Source organism: Orcinus orca, chromosome 19, assembly GCF_937001465.1.
Source record: "Orcinus orca chromosome 19, mOrcOrc1.1, whole genome shotgun sequence".
NCBI lineage: Eukaryota > Metazoa > Chordata > Mammalia > Artiodactyla > Delphinidae > Orcinus > Orcinus orca.
Genome location: NC_064577.1, coordinates 19,581,607 through 19,601,853, shown reverse-complemented (window position 1 = coordinate 19,601,853; position 20,247 = coordinate 19,581,607). Strand labels below are relative to the sequence as shown.

The 20,247-nt window shown below is 65.9% G+C and overlaps 3 protein-coding genes across 10 annotated transcripts in view; 2 read left to right on the top strand and 1 right to left on the bottom strand.

Annotated features, from left to right (window-relative positions):
• Positions 1–2,667, top strand: part of LLGL1 (LLGL scribble cell polarity complex component 1) — a 15,640-nt gene extending 12,973 nt beyond the window's left edge. For 3 of the 5 annotated variants that reach the window (XM_033422712.2, XM_033422713.2, XM_012532000.3), the window contains exons 18-23: positions 244–508; positions 614–728; positions 886–998; positions 1,187–1,307; positions 1,456–1,543; positions 2,087–2,667. In XM_033422712.2, the coding sequence (XP_033278603.1) occupies positions 244–508; positions 614–728; positions 886–998; positions 1,187–1,307; positions 1,456–1,534 (693 nt within the window). In that variant the 3' untranslated portion in view covers positions 1,535–1,543; positions 2,087–2,667. Of the gene's footprint in view, positions 1–243; positions 729–885; positions 999–1,186; positions 1,308–1,455; positions 1,544–2,086 lie in introns of all 5 variants that reach the window. The other 2 variants (XM_004266781.4, XM_012531999.3) reach the window with 2 other exon arrangements.
• Positions 2,637–15,310, bottom strand: FLII (FLII actin remodeling protein). 2 transcript variants are annotated; one of them, XM_004266782.4, is made up of 30 exons: positions 15,094–15,310; positions 13,415–13,525; positions 13,037–13,108; positions 11,637–11,717; positions 11,224–11,309; positions 10,979–11,140; positions 10,738–10,841; positions 10,248–10,423; positions 10,007–10,164; positions 9,134–9,218; positions 8,651–8,798; positions 8,336–8,472; positions 7,987–8,199; positions 7,651–7,830; positions 6,862–6,944; positions 6,671–6,745; positions 6,375–6,458; positions 6,092–6,263; positions 5,495–5,599; positions 5,215–5,406; positions 4,781–4,969; positions 4,565–4,704; positions 4,260–4,482; positions 3,998–4,152; positions 3,854–3,914; positions 3,643–3,771; positions 3,461–3,567; positions 3,264–3,369; positions 3,107–3,172; positions 2,637–3,020 (listed from the first exon to the last, which is right to left on the bottom strand). In XM_004266782.4, the coding sequence occupies exons 1-30, from the start codon at positions 15,154–15,156 to the stop codon at positions 2,886–2,888; spliced, it is 3,798 nt and encodes a 1,265-aa protein (XP_004266830.1). In that variant the 5' UTR covers positions 15,157–15,310; the 3' UTR covers positions 2,637–2,885. The 2 variants fall into 2 exon arrangements, with proteins under 2 accessions (XP_004266830.1, XP_033278601.1); XM_033422710.2 differs by having other exon boundaries at positions 8,336–8,469.
• Positions 15,006–20,247, top strand: MIEF2 (mitochondrial elongation factor 2). 3 transcript variants are annotated; one of them, XM_033422716.2, is made up of 4 exons: positions 15,006–15,145; positions 17,607–17,764; positions 17,928–18,108; positions 18,544–20,247. In XM_033422716.2, the coding sequence occupies exons 2-4, from the start codon at positions 17,618–17,620 to the stop codon at positions 19,596–19,598; spliced, it is 1,383 nt and encodes a 460-aa protein (XP_033278607.2). In that variant the 5' UTR covers positions 15,006–15,145; positions 17,607–17,617; the 3' UTR covers positions 19,599–20,247. The 3 variants fall into 3 exon arrangements, with proteins under 3 accessions (XP_033278607.2, XP_004266832.2, XP_033278606.2); XM_004266784.4 differs by lacking the exon at positions 15,006–15,145 and adding an exon at positions 15,899–16,032; XM_033422715.2 differs by lacking the exon at positions 15,006–15,145 and adding an exon at positions 17,071–17,199.

Below are 20,247 nucleotides of genomic sequence, written 5' to 3'. Positions count from 1 at the left end.
GGCAGCGACGCCCCGGGAACCCCGGGGGCCCCCAGGACCTCGACCGCCCCCCCAGAGCTCCAGGTGTGGGGGGTCCTGGCCCCCTGCCCTTCCAACCGGCGGGACTGGCTCCACCACAGCGGGAGGGGCCTGGCAGGTTTCCGGGCAGAGAAGCGGGTGGGGCTGGAGAGCCGGGCTGGGTGGCGGCATGGGGGCGAGGACGGGCCAGGCTCTGCTCAGTGGCCATCCCCTGCCCGCCTCCAGGTGTTCACGCTGCCCAAAGTGAGCGCCAAGACCAAGTTCAAGCTGACGGCCCACGAGGGCTGCCGCGTGCGCAAGGTGGCCCTGGCCACCTTTGCCAGCGTGGCCTGCGAGGACTACGCCGAGACCTGCCTGGCCTGCCTCACCAACCTGGGCGACGTGCACGTGTTCTCGGTGCCCGGCCTGCGGCCCCAGGTTCACTATGCCTGCATCCGCAAGGAGGACATCAGTGGCATCGCTTCCTGCGTCTTCACACGACACGGCCAGGGTGAGGGCCCCGGACGGCAGGGGAGGGGCCGCTCACAGGGCTTCCGGAAGAGGGGGCAGGCCCTTCACTACGCTCTCTGCTCCCCTCCCACCCACCCACCCCTAGGGTTCTACCTGATTTCCCCGTCGGAGTTCGAGCGCTTTTCCCTGAGCGCCCGGAACATCACGGAGCCGCTCTGCTCTCTGGACATCAGTTGGCCCCGTGATGCCATGCGTGCCAGGTGCGTGGAGGGGGTGGGGCCTGGAGCAAGGAGCAGGGTTGCCATCCCCGGTGTCACCCCTCTCTGGTCCCAGGGCTCAGGAGTGGGAGGGTGGGGGCCTGGCCCTCGAGCCATGAGGCACCTGCCCCTGGTCCCCAGCACAGACCCATCTCTGCAGCTACAGGCCCCAAGAGTCGCCCAAGCTGAGCCAGGCTAACGGGACCCCTGGCGTCGTCCTGGGTCCACAGAGCCGCAGCGGAAGCCCCGATCCCACCCGCAGCGAGGGAACTGGTGAGGAGGGAGGGCCTCTGCGGGATGCGGCCCCTGAGGGGGCTGGGGAAAGGGCATGCTGGGCACGAGAGGGTGGGGGTCCGTGTGCTGGTGCCGTGGTCCACTGTGCGCTGGACTCAGGACCAGGGCCCCAGGTGTGGAGGCTGCCCCGGGGCCCTGAGAAGGGCCTGATCACTTCCTCTCTGCAGACACCCCGGAGCTGCCTGAGGCCACGCTCTCACCCACGTCCGTTGACTCAGCCACCAGTGCCGACACGACGCTGGACACGACAGGGGACGTGACGGTGGAGGACGTGAAGGACTTCCTGGGGTGAGGAGGTGGCTGGCTCCACAGGAGGGGGTTGGTTGGCTCCCAGCCTCCCACCCCGCACCCTTCAGCCAGCCTCATATCCCAGCTGGGCACAGAAGGCCGCGGAGGGCCTGACCCCAGACCCGCTGACCGCTGCCCCTCCCCACAGCTCTTCGGAGGAATCTGAGAAGAACCTGCGGAACCTGTCAGAGGACGAGGCCCGAGCCTGCCCCATCCTGATTGGATGAGGCACTCAGGTGCGGGGCCCTGGTCCCCTCGGCGCGGCCTCAGCCCCCCACCCCCACCCCCCGGGTCTTGCACCCGAAACCCTGGCAGGCCCGGGGAGGTGTTTCCCCAGCAGGGCCGGCCCATCAGCCCCCAGATAACACGGCTGGTGTCTGGAACGAGACCAGGCCAAACCACCTAGGGGAACGGCAGCTTGGGGCTCAGATGGGTTTGGTCAGCCTGTTTCGCAGGTGAGATCACCCAGGTGTGCGAGATCGGGCGCTGCCCGAGGCTGACCGGCCCAGGCCCGAATCTGAGGCCGTAGGTCTGCCCCGCCCCCCGCCTCTCCCTGCACGGACGCTGTGGCTCTCTCTGTTGCTGGGGTCACCACTGCCCCCTCCAGGGCCACGCTTTGGTCTCAGGGGCCCAGATGTGGTCAGGGCTAAGGCCATCACTACAGGGCCCTTGCCCTCGTCCTGGACAGGAGACTGAGCGGTGGCACACGTGTGGCCGGGCCGCCTGCCCCCTTGGACCTCCCTGGCCTTTTGCCGATCCCTTTTTCCTTCATCCACCAGGAAAGCCAGAACTGCCAGGCCTGCCCTGTTCGGAGCTGGGACCCAGGACCCCGGCCCTTCATGTAGACCTGCACCTGCTAATCTCAGGCTCCAGCGGGACCTGCCCAGCCTGGCCCCGGAGGCCACCCGGGAGGTCAGGTGCCACAGGGGAGGGCAGCTGGGGCTCACAGCCCCGTCACCTCCCGGGCGACAACACCGTCCTTTCCCTCTCCTTTTGCAAAGAATATTTTTCTAACGCCTGTGCCAGGCACCACAGTCATTTCTAAAACTATTTTGGTACGTGCTCCCGGGCCAGCACCCCCAAGCCCCCCCCCCCCCCGCAGGCTGTGCACGAGAGTGTGTGTGTGTTTCTGACTGAGAGCTCCACCAGGAGTGTGTGTGTGGTATGTGTGTGTGTGTGTGTGTGAGCTCCACCAGGAGTGTGTGTGTGTGTGTGTGTGTGTGTAGCGGGGGTCAGGATGGGTTTCCTTGTAGATTGTACCCTGGGTTTTTTTTTCTGTCATTTTGTTAAAATTAACAATTTTAATATTAAAAATACTGATTTTTAATATTGAAAATAAAAGCATTTAATATCTCTTAAAGGGCAACCACACCTGCTTTTATCCCTGGCAGAAGAAGGGGCATCACACGTGAGCTCACGGTGGAGATCCACTTGCCCAGGCCCCTGGGGGCACTGGTCAGGGTTACTCTCGTTGCTGCTGCTGGGGACTGTGGCACTGGGGTCAGGTGGAGGACAGACAGGCCCTTTCTCTCCCTCCGCAGAGCCTGTGGTGGCCAACAGGGCAGGCAGGCAGCGGCCCTAGGCCAGGGCCGGGCGGAAGGTGCTCCAGGCGTGGAAGCAGCGGGTGAAGGCGTGCTGCTCGTTGCCCTTGCGCACCAGGCGCAGGCGGCGGGGACGCTCGTGCTCCTTGGAGCGCAGGTGCTGGATGTACACCTGGCGGGCGGGACGGGTGAGTGCGCACCGCACCTGCAGCCTCAGCCCCTCCCCCCAGGCCCAGCCGCGGCCCCTCCCCCACTCACCTGGCAGGCCTTCAGGCTCAGCTTGATCTCCACCTGGCTTGTCTGCGTCCCCACCCACATGTAGACCTGTGGGGACAGCGGGGGAGGTGGCCACCCGGCCTCAGAATTCCCATCGGGGACGGCAGGGCTCCCCGGGGCAGGGCCGAGGGGCTCTCACCTCTTGGCCGTTGTCCAGGAGCATGATGTCATCATCTGCTAAGTCGTCCTGGCAGAAGTCAGAGCACTTCTCGGTCACCGCGAAGTAGCCCTTCTCGTTGGAGCACCTGGGGTCAAGGGTCACGGAGAGGCCGAGGGTCACGGCAGCGGGGCCGGGACTGAGGGGGACACTGGGGGCTGGGGCGGGGCTGTCCTCACCGGAAGAGCCGCGTGTGCTTCATGTACTCGGCGTCGTCGTCGTAGGGCTTCTGTGCCCCGATGCCCACCCAGAAGAAGTTCTCAGGCTCCCCGCCCTCATTGATGACCTGGGGGAAAGGTCGGTCAGCGCAGGCCCGGCAGCCCACCCCCAGCCACCCAGTGTGCGCCACCACCCCGCTCACCTGCTTGCTGTAGGAGGCCTCAAACATGCTATTCAGGATGTCCTCCGCCAGCTTGGCCTCGTCGGGGTCCGACGCCCGGCCCACCCACGCGTACACGATGCCCTGGTTGTCCTCGCTCTCGAAGGGAACCTGGGTGTGCTGGGCCCAGGTCACGCCCCGCCCGCAGCCCCGCCCCGCCCGCAGCCCCGCCCCCCGCCGCGCCAGGCCCCACCTTGAGGATGAAGCAGAACTCGGAGTTGAGGAGGCCAGAGTCGGTGCTGATCTGGATGCACCTGGGGGAGGGCAGGGGTCAGCAAGGAGCCCGGGCGGGACACGGCCCGCCGGCCGCCCGCGCCCGCTCCCCGCGGCCAGGCACCGGGTGCAGAGGGCGCTGCCGTTGGTGCGGATCTGGTACAGGCTTGGCTGCAGAGCTCCCTGGGCCGCCTTCCTCTTGCCCCGGTGGATGATAAACTTTCTCTTGAAATGGGACAGAAACTTGGGGTTCTCCTGCTGCTGTGTCATGCGCACCACCTGGGGGCACAGAAGCCATCAGGGGCAGCTCCCTGGGGGGGCAAGGCTCCCCTGGGTGAGTCCCAGGGACACCCCCTCCCCGTGTTCTGGGGGTGCGGCCGGCACACCTCCAGTTTGCCGGGGAAGAGGCTCTCAAACTTCTTCTGCAGGCTGAAGGTGAACGTCAGCCAGCCCATGTTGGAAGCCTCCCGGCCCTGCCAGAAGTACACTATGCACTGGAAGTCCTCCTCGGGCTGCTTCTCCTCCGCCTCGGCCGCCACCTTCTCTCCCTCGTCCTCAGCCCCCGCCTTCTTCTCCTCCTCTTCCTCATACTCCACGGGGACCCAGTACCTGTGGGGCCAGAGGGCAGTGGTCAGGGCTGAGCCCCCAGCACCGGCGGGGGGGGGGCGTGAGGGGCACGCGGGGGAGGCACCTGCAGAGGAAGACGTAGCAGTCCTGCGTGTAGAAGTGGCCAAACTCCTCCTCGGGCAGCCGTGCGAACTTCTTCCCCTCGAGCACGAAGCCCTCCATGCCGTCCAGGTCCTCGTTCCACTCCTCCATCAGCTGCTCTGCCTGCGTGCGACCCCACCCGTCATGGTGGGACAGCCCAGCCCAGCCAGCCCGCCCTGCGCCCCAGCCCCGTGCCCACCTCCGCCAGAGGCATGCGCGGCTGCCGCGGCAGGAAAAGCGAGGTGAGGTCGGCCTTCATCTGATCTTTCTTCTCGGCGTCACGCTTCACCTTCCCCGCGAGCCCCGGGCCCTGCAGCACAGCCTCTGCATTGCGCGTGTAGTCCACAGTCAACACATCGTCCCAGTTCTTGAACTTGGCCTTGAACACCTGAGAAGGCACAGCTGGAGTGGGAGACAGAGGAGGCGGGGCCTGGGGAAGCAGGGTGGGGCCTAGGAATTGGGAGAGGTGTGGCCTAGCAACCTAGGGGGACTAGGAGTGGGGGCGGGGGCGGGGCATGGGCGGGGCCCGGGAAGCTGTGGAGCTGGGTAACCAACCGGTCCACAGAGGGTCAGGGCAAGAACGCGCCCGCGGGATCTCGGGGAGGCGGCCTCCGGGGGCACCGCATCGCACACCTGCGCCTCGGTGCCCTCCAGGCTGCGGCTGACGGCGGCATGGCGCGGCCGGTGCAGCATCCCGCACAGCTCCTGGCCCAGCTTGAGGGCGGCAGCGCGCACCAGGCGCGGGGACTTGCGGCCGAGCCAGATGAACACGTCAGACCAACAGTCCAGGATGTACACGCAGCGCGTGTCCAGCAGGCTCTGCAGCTGCGGGGCCCCGGAGGCTGGAGGTCAAGACCAGGGCCACCAGCAAGAAGGGATCCAGCCCCCACGCCCTCCTCCCCGTGCGTCTCACCAGCCGCATCCCAGGCATCAGTTCCACCCTGGGCCGTATCTTATGTTCCACAGAGAGCTTGTAGTTGATCTGCGGCAGCTCCAGGTAGCCCAGCCCCAGGCCCACCTGGCAGGAGCAAGAGGTGGGCTTAACCAGGCTGGGTCTGGGGAACACAAGCCTCGGCCACAACAGCCCCTGCTTCAGGCTGGCCCCTGCGCTCAGGTCCACAGCCTGCTCCTCTCCGGGCTGGCTTCCTCCCTCCACCCCAAGATGCTTTCTAGAAAACCCTATCAGTGGAAGAACGACTAGTAGACGGTGCCTTCCCTACCCGCCCTCTCCAGGTCCTTACGAGTTTCTCTAACCTGTCCTCTTTCCGCCCACAACACCTACAGCACGAAGGCCAGGTCCCCAGGCCTGGCACCCATGTGCTTCTTGGCCTCCCTCTCCAGCCTCGCCTTCCCGGAAGCACAGAGCCCAACACCAGTGCCCCCCGGCCCCACTCAGAGCCTGCCTCAGACCCGTGCTGAGCTACTCCTTGCCCAGAAGGTGGCACCCTCTCCCCGCCAAGGTCCCGAAGGAGGCCAGTGCAGTCAGGCAAGCCCCGCGCCCCCGGTTCACCTTATACAGCTTGGGCTGGGGCGGCCAGAAGTCGTCGGGCACGTGCTGCTTGATCTCGGAGGGCTCCCCGCCCAGCGCCTCCCAGAACTCCGGGGGCTCCTGGCCTTGTACCAGCAGCGAGATCTCCGCCTTCCCTTTGCGTTCGTTCTTGTTAATTTTCTCTGCAAAGAGCCTGAGGGCGGGTGCGAAGCCTTAGTGATGAAGCCCACGCCTCCTCCCTGGGTGGCAGTTTTCCTCTGCACGGTACACCCCAGCACATCTGGGCAGGTCACAGTCCTCTTACCTGGCCTTGGTGGTGCCGCTCAGCGTGGCCTGGGCCCCCCGCCACACGTAGATGTCCAGCCCTTGGTCCAGCAGGAAAACAAACCTGGACAGGAGGAGTGGGAGGGGCTGCCACTGGCCACGGCAACGACCGCCCCCATGCCTCTGACCCCGCCCCAAATCCCTCCTTGCAGGACCTCCTGCCAAGCTCTGCAGGACACGGGCTGGAAGGCCTCTCTGTCTAGAGCCAAGCCCTGCCCCCCACCGATGGGGAGAAGGTTCGGGGTGAAGCACCCCACCTCACGTCATGGGGCTCACCTTGGGTCCAGGGAGGCCCCCTTAAGAGGCACGGGCTCCAACTTGAGGTTCTTTTTCCCATACACACGGTACATCCTGGGGGCCAGAGCAAGAGTGGCTTGGCGGGGGCACCAAGGGGCAGATCTACCCCAATACCCTCCCCCCATCCTGCCCAGCTGAGTCCAGGTCACTGCCGCCCACACGCCCCTCACCTGGTTACGTAGTGCGTGTCCTCCACAGTGTAGAAGCCACTGGCTGTTCCACCCTCGATGTAGGAAATGTCGTTGTCAAATACCTGCGTTTGGGACATGTGGACTTTCACTGAGCTGGCCCCCCGACCCCCACCCAACACCACCTGTCAGGAGGGGCGGACTTGCGTGTAGCCGAGTCAGATGCTGTGAATCCACGACGATGTTAAAAATACAAGATCTGTGTCTACAGACGTAAACGCACACGGGGTGGTACTACGTACATAACCGTGAACGCGTCTGCTCGTGTCCGGACACAGCATGCTTACATACGCGCGTATCAGGAGACAGGACCGGGCGAGTTTATGGAAGAAGGCAAACTCAGGTGGAAGTACCCAAAATCTCGTCTCATCTCGTGTAGGTACCTACATGTAACCAGCTGGCGGGTAGGCCGGCGCCTGTCACTAACCCAGCTCCCTGGACTCTGGCCCTGCCCCAGGCCCCGCCTCCTTCATGGCCGGGCCGGTGGGCCACCCTCTGGCAGCTTGTAGTCCCAGCTCCTCATCCCTCCTGGTCTCCTGCACCGCCACCAACCCAGTTTCCAGCTCCCAAACTAGCCTGGTCTCCTTACCCTCACCTGAGCCAGGACTTGCCTCCACTGACCCAGGCTCCCAACTGGTGGCCTCACCTCACTTCCCTGACCTCAGTCCATCCGTCCCCGCCGTCTGCCATCGCGGGGCTCAGCACCTGATACGGTTCAGTCAGCCCCGCCCACCGGCCCTCGGCTCCGGCCCCGCCCCTGCCCCTCCACACCTGCAGGAACTCGTCGCTCTCCTCGCCCATCTCCTCGCGCACGGTGCGGCACTCGGCGCCCAGGTAGTTGCGCAGGTTGACGGCGTGGATGGCAGAGCATGCTTTCTTGTCAAGTGTGGCCTCCCCGCCGATCCAGTAGTAGATCTCCCAGTTCAGAGACCCGCTGTCATCCAGAAAGGTCTGAAGGCCAGGGCAGTGGCTGGGTCAGCCCCCGCCAGGCTTCTGCTGGGCAGCCTCCCGGGCAGAGACCTCGCCACCCACCCTCCCCCGGAACACGGCTGGGAGCGGGCGGTTCTGAGCCGTCCAGGTCGGGCCTCGCAGCCCCCTGCCCCGCACCTTGAGCACAATGTAGCAGTCGGCCTCGTAGAACCTGCCGTGGAGGGCTTCCCCCACCAGCACGGGCACGAAGTTCTCCATCTGCCAGATGGTCAGGCCAGGCAGCTGGCCCACGTCCTCCGTGAAGAACTCGGAGTAGTCGAGGCGCGGCTTCTCCAGGCCCTGGTCCCAGCGCCGCACCTTGCCCCCAGGTGCTCCAGAGTCCATGCTCTCCTGGGATCACAGGCACGACGCTGGCTTGACTGCGCAGCCGCTCGCGCTGGCCCGCCTGCGACCCAGCTCAGGGCCCCCTCTCCCGCTAGGCCCGGGCTGCACTGCTGAGCAGAGCCTGAGCCCCGGCCCGGCTTACCTCCTGCTTCTTGTTCTTCTCCTGGGCCACGTCCGACATGCCCTTCAGCACCTGCTTGGCCTGGTCATCCTGGGCCGAGTCCTTGCGCCTCCGCAGCCGCATCTTGCGAGCCAGGGGGTCCTTGGGCCCACTCCCTGCTGAGGGGAGGGGTACACAGCTGACCTGGCTGCCCCCTACCCCGCCTGGGGCGTCCAGCCAACCAGGGGCCAACCCCACACCCCGCATCCAGAAAGCGTGTCCCACCCAATTTACAGATGGGTGAGCTGAGGCCCAGGGAGGAGCCCCCACTGCCAGGCCAGACCTTCCCCTGCTCACCAGCCGCCGCCGCGGCCACCGTGGCAGGGGAGGCTCCCGCCAGCCGCAGCTGGTTCTGCAGCGAGAAGTCAATGTTGTACCACTCGGCGGTGCGGTCAGCGGGCTTGGGGGGCATGACCAGGCTGGGGTTCTCCCGCACGTCCAGGACCTGCCTCGTGGGGTGAGCGGAGCCGGCGCTGAGCCCGAGTTCTACCTCACGGCCACCCCAAAGCCCTGCTCTTTGCAACCCCCGGGGCCAAAGGGCTCAGGTTCTCATCCTGCAGCCACCCTCACGGGCTTGGGCTTTCCCGTCTGTGAAGTGTGACCTCGCAGACTGGCTGGTTATGAGGCTTAAGTGATGCTGTCGAGCGTGATGTGGACACAGGACGTGGGTCACCCCCTCCTCACCCTGGCACCAGCCACCCCTCCAGGAGCCCTTTGCTCAGTCTTCTCTGGGGGTCTCTCCCGTTCCTCCCTCCCCCCAGTACCAGCTGCCTGCCCAACCTCGATCTCTGTCAGGAAGTGGATGGCCTCCGGGAGGGTCACCAGGCGATTCTTGTTCAGGACCAGCTTCCTCAGCTTCGTGCACCTGTGACGACATAGCTGGGCCTCAGGGGGGTGACAGACGGGGAGCCGGGGGCCTTCCAATCCTGGGTTGGGGAGGCAATAGGGCCAGAGAGACTAAGCAGGCCAGCTAGTTAGGAAACCAGCCAACTTGAAGGTGCCGCAAACACGGGAGGGGCCGGGGTCTCCTCATGGCTAAGTGACCAGGAGGGTCTTTCTGCAGCTTCTACAGGGCAGCACCTTCCAAAGGGGCCTTCCGAGAACTAAAGACCCCTGGGTGTGAACAAGAGGGCATCAAAAAACACGTTCTGGGGCTTCCCTGGTGGCGCAGTGGTTGAGAGTCCGCCTGCCGATGCAGGGGACACGGGTTCGTGCCCCAGTCCAAGAAGATCCCACATGCCACAGAGCGGCTGGGCCCGTGAGCCATGGCCGCTGAGCCTGCGCGTCCGGAGCCTGTGCTCCGCAACGGGAGAGGCCACAGCAGTGAGAGGCCCGCGTACCGCAAAACAAAGAAAAAAGAACAACACATTCTGCCCTCAAATTAACCCAGAAGCTGCCGAAGGTCCCCCGTCCTCAGTGCCGGGGACAATGCTGGTGGGCGCTATGGCCTCTTGGAGGGGACGGAAGCAGCACTGTGTCCCAAATGCAGGTGGCGGTGGAGCCCTTCTGGCCTCATCCCTATCGCATCCCCCGAGAGGCTGCTCTGGGGGCTGCACCCGCCAAGCCAACGCAAGCCCTCCCGTCTCCCACGCTGCCCGAAGCCCACGGGGGCAGGTGGGGGGGCCGCGTGCCCCGCCCAGCCCCGCCCGGCACCTGCAGAGGCTCTCGGGGATCAGCTCCAGGATGTTGTCAGCAGCCGCGAACTCTTCCAGGCTGGACAGCTTGCCAATGCCCGAGGGCAGCCCGTCGAAGTCTAGCTTGTTGGAGTTCAGGTACAGCCTCTTCAGCTTGGCCAGCTTGCAGATGGCCGACTAGAGGCGGCATGGGCAGGGGCGGGTCAGGGCCGGGCGCGGGGCGGCCGGCAGCCTCCCGCCCTCCCTGGGCCCCAACGCACGGGCAGTGAGGTCAGCTGGTTGCGGGACAGGTTCAAGGTCTCCACGTGCACCCACTGGTCGATGCAGAGGGACAACTCCGTGATCTGGTTGCTGCTGAGGTTCAGGCGCCGCAGGCTGGGGAGGGTGTACAGGCATTCGGGCACCCGCGTCAGGTCGTTGCAGGACAGGTCCACATCTGGGCGTGGGGTGGGCGCGTCAGTCGGGGCCCCTGCGGTGGGCTCCAGGGGCGGCAGGCCTGTGTGAACCCTGGCTCCCCCTCCTGGCTCTGTGGCCTCAGGTACAAGGCCTCACCTCCTGGTTTCTCGGAGAAGGGGGTCTACGCACAAAGCCTACGCGTAACTTGGTGTTACTCCCAGTCATCACGGTGACAACGGGAGGAGATGTGACAGAACCGCACCCCCTTCCCCCTAGAGATGCTCACTGAAGCAGGGTACCATCCCCTCCTCTGTGACGAAGTGAGGGGCTGAGGGGTCCCCAGGGACTGCCAACCTGCGAGGTGGCTCAGGCCCTCCAGGCTGGTGGGCAGGTTGCCCTGGGTGCGCTGTGTGTTCCTCAGGTGCAAGGTCTGCAGGGCCGTCATGGCCGGGAGCTGCCTGTGGGGAGACGCGGCATTCAGGCCGGGGGCTGGGGCCCGGGGCCGAGCGGGCCCGCAGCACGAGGCCGACGGTGGCCGGGACGCGACCCCCAGCAAGGCCGGGGCCCTGGTCGGGAGGGCCAGGTGGGCGCCCACCGGAGCTGGGCGTGCAGCAGCGGGTTCCCGTTGAGCACGAGCGTCTGCAGGTGCACGAGGCGGCGCATCTGGGGGGGCAGGCTCTCCAGGCGGTTCTCGCTGAGGTCCAGGAACAGCAGGTCGGTGAGGCTGATGAAGAGCTGGCTGGGGACGGCGTCGATGCTGCGGGCGGAGGGCTGCCGGGTCAGGGCCGCACTCCCACCTCCAGGACCGGCCCCGGACCGCCCAGCCCGCCCTCTGCGCACCTGTTGTGGCTGAGGTTCAGCACCAGCATGTTCTTGGCGTTCTCCAGCTCGCGAGGGCACTCCGTCAGCTGGTTGTGGCTCAAGTCCTGGGCGGAGGGGCGAGGCCGGGTCAGGGGCGTCAGGGCTGGTCCCACCCTGCCAGGCCTCCGCCGGGCTCGAGGGTCAGGACAGGCACTGAGAGGGGAGCAGAGGAGGGGGCTTCAGGGCAGAGAGAGACAGTGTGACTCCGGGCGGAAGGAGGCCTAGGTTAGGGATCTGACTCCATAAGCGACCTTGGGCAAGGCACCGCCCCCTATAAATCTCAGGTGTCTGTGTCTGTAGAACAGGATCACCACGGCCTCAGGGTCCAGCGTAGTGGGTGGGCACTGAATGGTGGGGCTGGCACAAGGGCCAGGTGGCAGATAACCACTGACCAGAACCGAGAGATCATCCAGCTTGAAGATATCATCGGGGACTCCGGAATTCTTCAGGCTGTTGGCTCGAGCCACGATGGCCTGGGGATACACCATGAGAATCTGTGACTCCTAGCTTCCACCCCCAAGGAGAAACAGGGATCGGGGGAGACACCACCTCCAGAAGTCCACCAAGGCCAGGTCTGAGTGCTCTCCCACTCTGGCTTTTGCTCATAATCTACTTGGCAAGCCTTTTCTAGACTACCAATGAGCTCCTATTTATACCTCAAAACCCAACTCAAATGTGCCCCAGAGCCGAGCACACGGAATCTCAGGAAACCTTTCCTGATGGAATAATCCCTCTTTCTCCCAACCCCAAAGGGCAAGACAGGGATAGAGCTCTGAGTCAGAGCTTCTAGTACAGAAGAAGGTTGAACCAAAGACAGGTCAGGGCTTCCCTGGTGGCGCAGTGGTTGAGAGTCCACCTGCCGATGCAGGGGACACGGGTTTGTGCCCCCCGGTCTGGGAAGATCCCACGTGCCGCGGAGCGGCTGGGCCCGTGAGCCACGGCCGCTGGGCCTGCGCGTCCGGAGCCTGTGCTCCGCAACGGGAGAGGCCACAGCAGTGAGAGGCCCACGTACCGCAAAAAAAAAAAAAGTCAGAGCGCAGACTCAAAGCAAGTCCGTTTTCTCTCCGCTTAGGGCTGAAACTTGCTCACGCTTCCAAAGTGCAGGAAGTTAGTGCAGGATGGCTGGTGGGGAGGGGACAGGCCAGGTGATGGCAGCATGACTGCAAGTGACAAAAACGCTAACAAGAGCCACCGCTGCTGCTCCCTCAGCCCCAGCGTCTGTGTGGCGCCACCGTGTTGCTTCACGGCGGTCACTGCTGGACATCTCGGGAAGTGGAAGAACTCATCCAAGGTCATGCGGCCGGGAAGTGGCAGAGCTCAGATTTAAACTCGAGTCTAGACACTGCGCCCTCAACATCTCAGGGCTCCGACCTTGGATGGGAATAACCCTCGACGAGACCTGAGGGTCTGGGATGGGGGCTCCAAGGAGAGCAGAGGCCCAAGTGAACTGCCCCGCCCACCTGCCCTCCTGGACAAGCCCCGCCCTACCCCGGCTCTACCACTGCAGCTGTACGACCTGCCTCCGTGGCCAAGTGTCCTCATCTGTGAACTTGGAGGAGGTGAAGCTCACATAAGAAGCTCTCGTGAATCAGCTGGAACAGCGCTCAGCTGCTCACAACTGCTATGATACTTGTTACTCAAACTGGGCGGCATTTGGGGTTTTTCAGCGCTTCCCCCACGGTCACTCAACACGGCATTACTGCATGCTCTCCCCCCAGAGTGCGGGTGCAGAGAGCTGCTGGCCCGACCCTCAGGCCCCGGCCCGAGGTCTGCGGCCTGGGGCGGCACTCACCCGCAGCGACGGCAGGCTGGACAGCTCCCCGTGGAGCGTGGTCAGGTTGTTGTGACTCACCGACAGGTGCTCCTGGGCAGGGACGGGGAGAGGGGCTCAGCAGGGCGGTGGGGCATCCACGGAGCCCCCATCTGCCACCACAACGCTGCCCCATCCAGGGGGCCCTCAGCTACAGAGGCCCAGTCCATTTCTGCAACTTCCCTCCCTCACAGACCCAGACTCTTCTTGCACACCTCCCGGGATGGGGTGCTCACTCCCTCTCCACCAGTTTTGCTGTGGTCAACATCCTCCTCTGTGATGTCTGTGTTCTGTGCCGTTTCTCCCCACCTGGCCAGCCCCATCCACAGCGACCCTCCCTGCCTGCCCAGAGCCTCTTACCAGCTTCTGCAGGGCGGCCAACTCCTCCGGCAGGTAGCAGAGGCCGGTGCGGTTTAGCTTCAGCCATCGCAGACTAGTCATGGCCTTGACATTCTCAGGGAAGTAGCCACCCTGAGGAGTATGTCGTGGTAAGGCTGGTCTGGGACAGGGTACCCTTGTTCTACCGCCCAGTGGCCCCCACTGCCCATGGAAGCCTTTGAGAGCAACAGTCACCTCTCACTAGCTGTGTGACCTTAGACAAGTCACTCTGCCACTCTATGCCTCAATTTCCTCGCCCACAGAATAGCACTAATAAAACCCCCGATGACAAAAGCGTCGTAAGGAACGACTAATGGTCAGGACAGCTGCTGATCTAGAATCTGTCTCTCTTGCTGTGTTCTCGGCCCCAAAAAACCTTATTCCAGGTGCCACCCGCACACCTAGCTGTGTGGTTACATCAGCCAAATGCCTCTGCCTGGCATCCAGGCCCTGCCTGTGCTCCCGCCCTGCCATCAGCATACGGCCACTAGTAGCAAGGTCGACTCCCCTTGTAAGGCCCCAGCGCCCCACCCTGCACAGGCACAGCCTTATTCGTTAGTTCATTCAGCCCTTTGTTCCCCATATTCAAACGCCCACCTCGGGAGCCCCCGCCCTTGTGGCCGGGAGCCTGGGCAGCAAGGGCCTTCAGCGCCCCTGGCTGGCGTCCCCTTCCCCCTCCGGGCACATTCCCAGCAGGTGACTCAGACTCTCCCAGTCTGGAGAGGACACACGGGGACTCCAGATGAGCATGGTGGGGATGGGGGCAGAGAGAAGTGGCCACCTGTGCCTGGGGTCAAGTGCGCACACGTGGGTTAAACGCAGGAAGGCGGCCTGTCTCCTCGGCCCTGGCCCAACCCCCGACCCCAGCTACAGCTGGGGCCGCGGGACGCTGCCGACCCAGGCTCCCGCTACACTGCCCCCAGCCTGAGCCTGCCCACACCCCACCCTGCAGCCTGGACCATCCTCCAGGAGCCAGGCCAACTCTCGGGGCCTCGTCTCTGGTCACCAGCCCTAACCCTGCCAGTCTCATTTTCGGGCCTCCAGAACCACTGTGCCCCCCCAGTCCCCCCACTGGCTGGAGGGCTGGGCTCGGGTTCCTGGTGGCCCGGGTCAATCAGTCCAGCAGCTGCTCAGACAACTGCTACCCAAGCCCTCGCCCAGCTGCTCGACACCAACCTCTCCGCAGCAACTAACCCCTGCCTCCAGAGGACTAGTTTTAAGCCCCTTCACCGGACGAGAAAGCGAGGCTCGAGGAGGGGAAGTGACTTGCCCAAGGCCACACAAGATGGGGGTGGCAGGCGGGGGCAGGGCAGAGCCGGCGGCGCGGCCGTGAGTCAGGGCCCGGCTTGGGCGTGTGACGTCACAGGGGAGGGGAGGGAGGATTGGGGAGGCGGGAGCAAGAGCTCCGACCCAGGCCACCAGCTGGCCGGGCGGGGCCAGGCGCCAGGCAGGGGCCCGGTGGGGGTTCCCCACGCACCCCGAAGCGGCTCCGAGACCCCGCGTGCGCCCGCCCGGCCCGCCCTGGGTCTCCTTCGCGGGCGCCAGACAGAGACCTAGGGGTGTCGGTTCGGGGCGGGGCCCGGGCGAGCCCGTCCGCGGTCCCGGGCGCGTAGAAAGCGGATGGGCGGGTTGCGGGGCCCGTTCGCCGTCCCGAGGCTCACCTTGAAGTCGTTGCCGCTGAGATCTACGCCGCGCACGAACGGCAACACCCCGGTAGCCTCCATGGCGGCGCTCGGCTGCTGGGAGCGGGGAGCGGGATGCCGGCGGGGCGGGGCGCACGGGGCGGGGAGCGCGGAGCCGGCGGGGCGGGGAGCGCGCTAGCCCCACCTCTCAGTCCGCCGCTGCCCAGCCCTAAGTTCCGGACGCGCCCGGGGCCAGCCCTTGGGGCGCGGGGACTCGAAGAGTACGGCGCGCCTGTGCCCCGCAGGGCCTTCTCGGCCCGCGGCTCTGTCCTCTTAGCTGGCCGGCGCCCAGGACCCCGGTGGTTCGGGCCCAGCCTCGGGCGCGCGGGGGAAGCAGCAACAGGACGCCCGGGTCCTCGTTCCGAGCCTCGGGCCTCCTTCCGGGAGACGCTCGCTTGGGGGCAGCGCCCGCGCTCCTCGGCGTCCCCGCTCGGAGGCGACCCCCGGGTGCGCGGTTACGTGCCCGCTCGCCCCCCGAGGGAGGCGTCCCCGGGCCGGCACATGGCGGCCCCAGTAGGTGACAGGGCTAGTGTTCCCTTCACGGGAGAGGCGGCTGCAGACCACAGTGACCAAGGGCTCCGCTGGGTGCGTGCCTGGCGCGGAAAAGGCTCGCGTCTCTCCTAGCCGCGGCCGGGATCGCTGCCTTGCTTCTTTAAGACGGAGCGCGCCGGGGAGCTCCGCCCCGAGGAGCGCGCGGCCGCCATTGGCCGAAGCGGCCTCAGGGTGGCACGTGGGCGCGGACCTCGAGCGCTCCGATTGGAGCCGAGGCCTGCCCGTCTGCGAGCGCCGGGCTCTCGGCCGAACCCGGCCTCGGCGTTCGGCTCCCAGGTCCTCCACGTTCCATTCCTAGGCGGGCCCGTGGCGCGGCCCAAGCGGCCCCCTGCGTACCCCGGCCGGGGCGCCGAAGCAGCGACGCAGGTACGGCCGGGGCACGGGGCGTGGCCTCCGCCAGCCGCGCGGTCCCTGCCAGGAAAGGGGGCACCGGGGAAGAGCCGGGTCCGGGCAGAGGTCGAGTCGCGTCCTGGGTCCGTCCCGGCGTTCCCAGGGCCGCGGTGACCCTCGCGGCCGGGGCTTGGAGGAGGGGAGGCCCGGCCTCGCCCTCTCCCCTTCCTGGTTGGGGTCTGCGCGACCCAGCTCAGGCAGGCAGGGTCTTTGAGCGCTTTACAGCTTGGAGGCGGGTGGCAGTACTGATCCCCGACGAGGAAGCCGCCGCGGGGCCACGCTGGGTCACCCCCCCGGCCTTCTTGCCTATTTTTAGCTTGGGAGCGGGGTGGGGCGGGGTGCGGGGCTGCCGGCCCCACCTGGCAACCGAGCCCGGGCACCCGCCGCGAGCAGGGCGACAGAAGTCCTTGGGGTTGAGTTGGTTCTGAGCTCAGGGTCATCTGTTCGGGCGTCCTCAGCGAGACAGTCCTTTTTGGCCATCTGATTGGTCCCCTGGGCTTGTCCCCTGGTCACACCTCCTCAGTGCTTGGGACCTGAGGGCAGGTCCCCTGTAAGAATCTGAAGCTGGGGCTTAGCGCACTGGCCTGGCAGAGGTACCTGCCTTCCCAGCCCCACACTGGGGCTCCTCACGTTGGACCTTTCCTCACCCCACCTGCTCCATCTTACAGATGAGCGAACCTCATCTGGGGCATTCCGGCCCTCAGCTTACCTTGTTGCCTGGGCTCCCAGCAGCCGAGGTCGGCTTCCCACCCACCATTGTCCCAAGTACGGGAGGCAAGAGGCCCCTGTCCAGGGCACTGGGCGAGCCCTGTTTGTGGTCTTGAGTTACCCTGCTGCAGCGGGGCCTTCAACACTGTCTGGCAATACCTGTTGACAGGAAGCTCCTGCCCCCAGGGCAGCCTGGGCCATCTCACTTGTCCTGCTCTCTGACCTGGTAGCATTGTCTCTGGGGGCTGCCTTGCTGAGATTTGGGGGGCAACTGGCCCCCTGAGCTTCACTGAGGTCCCCCCAAAGGCCTGAGTGGCTGTCCGGGGCAGGCTGCCTGGGACCCCAAGCCGTGGTCTTCTCTGGGCCTTGGTTTCCTGCAGTGCCAGCCCTGGTTAGGAACCAAGATGAGGCCGCTTCTAGGACCTGGCCGTAGGGGTGGGTAAGAGTCCAGAGGTTTTGTGGGTCTGAGTCCCCAGCACTCGCTGTGTGGGCCAGCAGCCCATTTCCTTGTAGAACGGGGGTGGTGTCGATAAGATCCACCTCATGGTCTTTTGCGACGTCGGGGGGCCTGGAGGGTGGGATGGGGGAGATCGTCCCCCTCCTCTGACCTGCCGTGGGCCTTGGGGCCTTGGGGCCTTGAGCCTCTGTCTGGGGGGGGTTGTTTGCAGCTGCCAATCTCCTCCCAAGAAACTCTGCAAGTGGCCCTTTCTCCTCAGAAATTCTCAGGAAGGCCCCTTGAGGGCTCGCCTCAGTGATCCCAGCGTGATGGCAGCCAGAGCACCTGCCCTGCTGCCAGGCTGGCCCCCTCGCTGAGCAGTCCCCGCACCCTGGCTCCCTCACAGGCACGCTGACCATGGCGGAGTTCTCCCAGAATCGGGGCAAGCGGCGTGACAGCGAGGTGCTGGGCGGTGCTGTGGACTTCCTTCTGGCCAACGCGCGCCTGGTTCTGGGGGTGGGCGGAGCTGCTGTGCTGGGCATTGCCACCCTGGCTGTGAAGCGGGTAAGGCTGGGCTGGCCCGGTGACCCCGGGGCTCCCAGAGCGGGGCGGCGATGGTGGGACTGCCCGAGGCCGCACCTGCCTCTACCCCACCAGCCTGGCTTTGCCCTCGGCTCTGCCGTTCCTGCCCGGGCTTCAGCTGTCTCATCTGTCACTCTGCCTGCAGCTCATCGACAGGGCCACCAGCCCTCGGGATGAGGATGACGCCAAGCGGGACTCCACGTGCCTGGAGGACAGCTGGCAGGAGCTGAGCCTGCTCAAGGCCACACCACGCCTCCAGCCCCAGCCGCGGCCCGCAGCCCTCAGCCAGCCCGTGCCACCCCCGGCCCCCTCACCCTCAGCCCCAGGTGAGTGGCACCCCTTTCTGTCTGACCTGGGTGGGTCCCCTTTTGGTGGTCAGGTTCAGGAGATGCAGCCAGGCCCTGCCCCTGACTGACCGTGTGACCCATTTGGGTCCCTCTTCCCCCAGGGCCACGGGCTCCCTGAGTGTTCAATGACGCATTTGTCTGTCCTTCCCCTCCTGGGTGGTGCCGAGGCGCCAGCCACCAGAACGCGTGGACCGTGCGGGGTGGCACTGGAGCAAGGTGGCAGCATTAGGACGGCGGGGCCCTCAGGCGGGGGCCAGTTTCCCACCCTGCATGGAGCCGTCTCGGCCTCAGGGCGTAGGACGATGAGAACCCGTCATCAAGCGCTCGCTGTGCGTGAGGACCTGAGCTTGGTGCTTTCTCAGGTGGTCACGTTACAGTGCCTCTGACACGATCTCCCGCCCATTCACTCTGCAGAGGGGCCCGCAGACGCAGATCCCCCGACGTCGCCTCAGCTCTGCTCCCCAGCGCCGTCGGTGTGCCTGACGTTCCAGGAGAAGCTGCTGGCGTTCGAACGGGACCACGTGACCATGCCAGCGGCCCACGTGGCTCTGGCCAAGCAGCTGGCCGGTGACATTGCCCTGGAGCTGCAGGCCTACCTGCGGAACAAGTTCCCAGAACTGCCCTTCGGGGCACTCGTGCCTGGCGGGCCGCTCTACGACGGGCTGCAGGCGGGGCTCGCCGACCCCGTGCGTCTCCTGGTGCCCCTGGTGCTGGAGCCTGGCCTGTGGAGCCTGGTGCCTGGTGTGGACACCGTAGCCCAGGACCCTCGCTGCTGGGCCGTGCGCAGGACTCAGCTAGAGTTCCACCCCCGCGGGAGCAGCCCCTGGGACCGCTTCCTGGTGGGCGGCTACCTCTCCCCCCGGGTCCTGCTGGAGCTGCTCCGCAAGGCCCTGACCGCCTCCGTCAACTGGCCAGCCATCGGCAGCCTCCTCGGGTGCCTGATCCGGCCGCGCGTGGCCTCGGAGGAACTGCTGCTCGAGGTGCAGCACGAGTGTCTGGAGCTCCCCGTGGCTGTGCTCCTGTCCACTGCCGGCGCCCAGGCCGGAGACCTCCTGCTGGCCTGGCCCCTGGAGGGGCTGGCCAGCAACCTCTGGCTGCAGGACTGGTACCCGGCAGAGGCCGCCCAGCTGCGGGCCCTGGATGAGCGCGACGCCGGGACCCGCCGGCGGCTGCTGCTGTTGCTCTGCGGCGTCTGTCGTGGCCACCCGGCGCTGGGGCGGCTGGGCCGCGGCCCCCTGACCCAGGTGGTTCTGCACCTGGGCGAGCAGGAAGCGGACTGGGCTGAGGAGGCCCTGGCGGAGCACTTCCTGCAGGCCCTGGAGTTGCTCGTCGGCAGCCTGGAGCGGGCCAGCCTGCCCTGCCACTTCAGCCGTGGTGTGAATCTCCTGGACGGCCTGCGGGAAGAGGACATCGACGACATGGGCTGTGCGCTGTACTGGGGCCTGCAGGCCCCCGAAGGGCTGCTCTAGAGGCACGGGCCCAGGCGGACGCCTCCCTCCAGGGCGTCGAGAGCACCCTGCCCTTGCTTTTACCCCGAACGGGTCAGCGCGAGCTTGGGCGGCCCGCACTCGCACTCACCCCTCGGCCTGCGGTAGCCACAGTGAGTCCTGGGCAGGGGTAAGGTTGCCTCTGTTTTTCTGTCCCAAGGGTGAGTCACGCTTCCCTCGGGTGCAGGCTCCTCCAGGCTGCTGGTGCTGGGCGGTGGGCACGGCCTGTGGTCCCCCAGGAGCCGGAGTCGCCTGGAACCCTCGGGATGCAGCTTTTGGCTGGCTGACAGGCTGGCGTTTTCCATGCTGTGTGTCTGGTTTGCTCTCTAACGTGGGCCAGCGGGGGCTCACCTGGGGGAAGGCCCTTCTCCAGCTGGGGGAGCTGAGGGTGTGTGTGCTGCCCACCTGGCCCGGAGCTGAGGGTGTCCCCTGGCTGCTGCTGGGCCCAGCCCCCGCGGTGTTGGCACCAGCCGCACTCGCTGACTGCACTCTCCCTGAAGCTGGCTGGGTCGGGGGGAGGTTGTCTGCCTCCCCTCCCAGGTGTCTCTCCTCGCTCTGGTATCCTTTCTGCTGAAGCAAAGCTATGCCTCAAGAACTGTGAACTAGAATAAAAAGGAAAGCTTCAAACGTC

What these genes read in the sequence shown, in the direction of transcription:
- FLII (XM_004266782.4), bottom strand. Translation starts at nt 15,156, where the DNA reads ATGGAGGCTACCGGGGTGTTGCCGTTCGTGCGCGGCGTAGATCTCAGC. An exon ending in TGATGCCTGGGATGCGGCTG is followed by an intron (nt 5,407 to 5,494) that starts GTGAGACGCACG and finishes GGGGCCCCGCAG; the next exon opens with CTGCAGAGCCTGCTGGACAC. An exon ending in GGCAGCGCCCTCTGCACCCG is followed by an intron (nt 3,915 to 3,997) that starts GTGCCTGGCCGC and finishes GCCCTCCCCCAG; the next exon opens with GTGCATCCAGATCAGCACCG.
- MIEF2 (XM_033422715.2), top strand. Translation starts at nt 17,169, where the DNA reads ATGAGGCCGCTTCTAGGACCTGGCCGTAGGG. An exon ending in TCTAGGACCTGGCCGTAGGG is followed by an intron (nt 17,200 to 17,606) that starts GTGGGTAAGAGT and finishes GCTCCCTCACAG; the next exon opens with GCACGCTGACCATGGCGGAG. An exon ending in CCACCCTGGCTGTGAAGCGG is followed by an intron (nt 17,765 to 17,927) that starts GTAAGGCTGGGC and finishes CTCTGCCTGCAG; the next exon opens with CTCATCGACAGGGCCACCAG.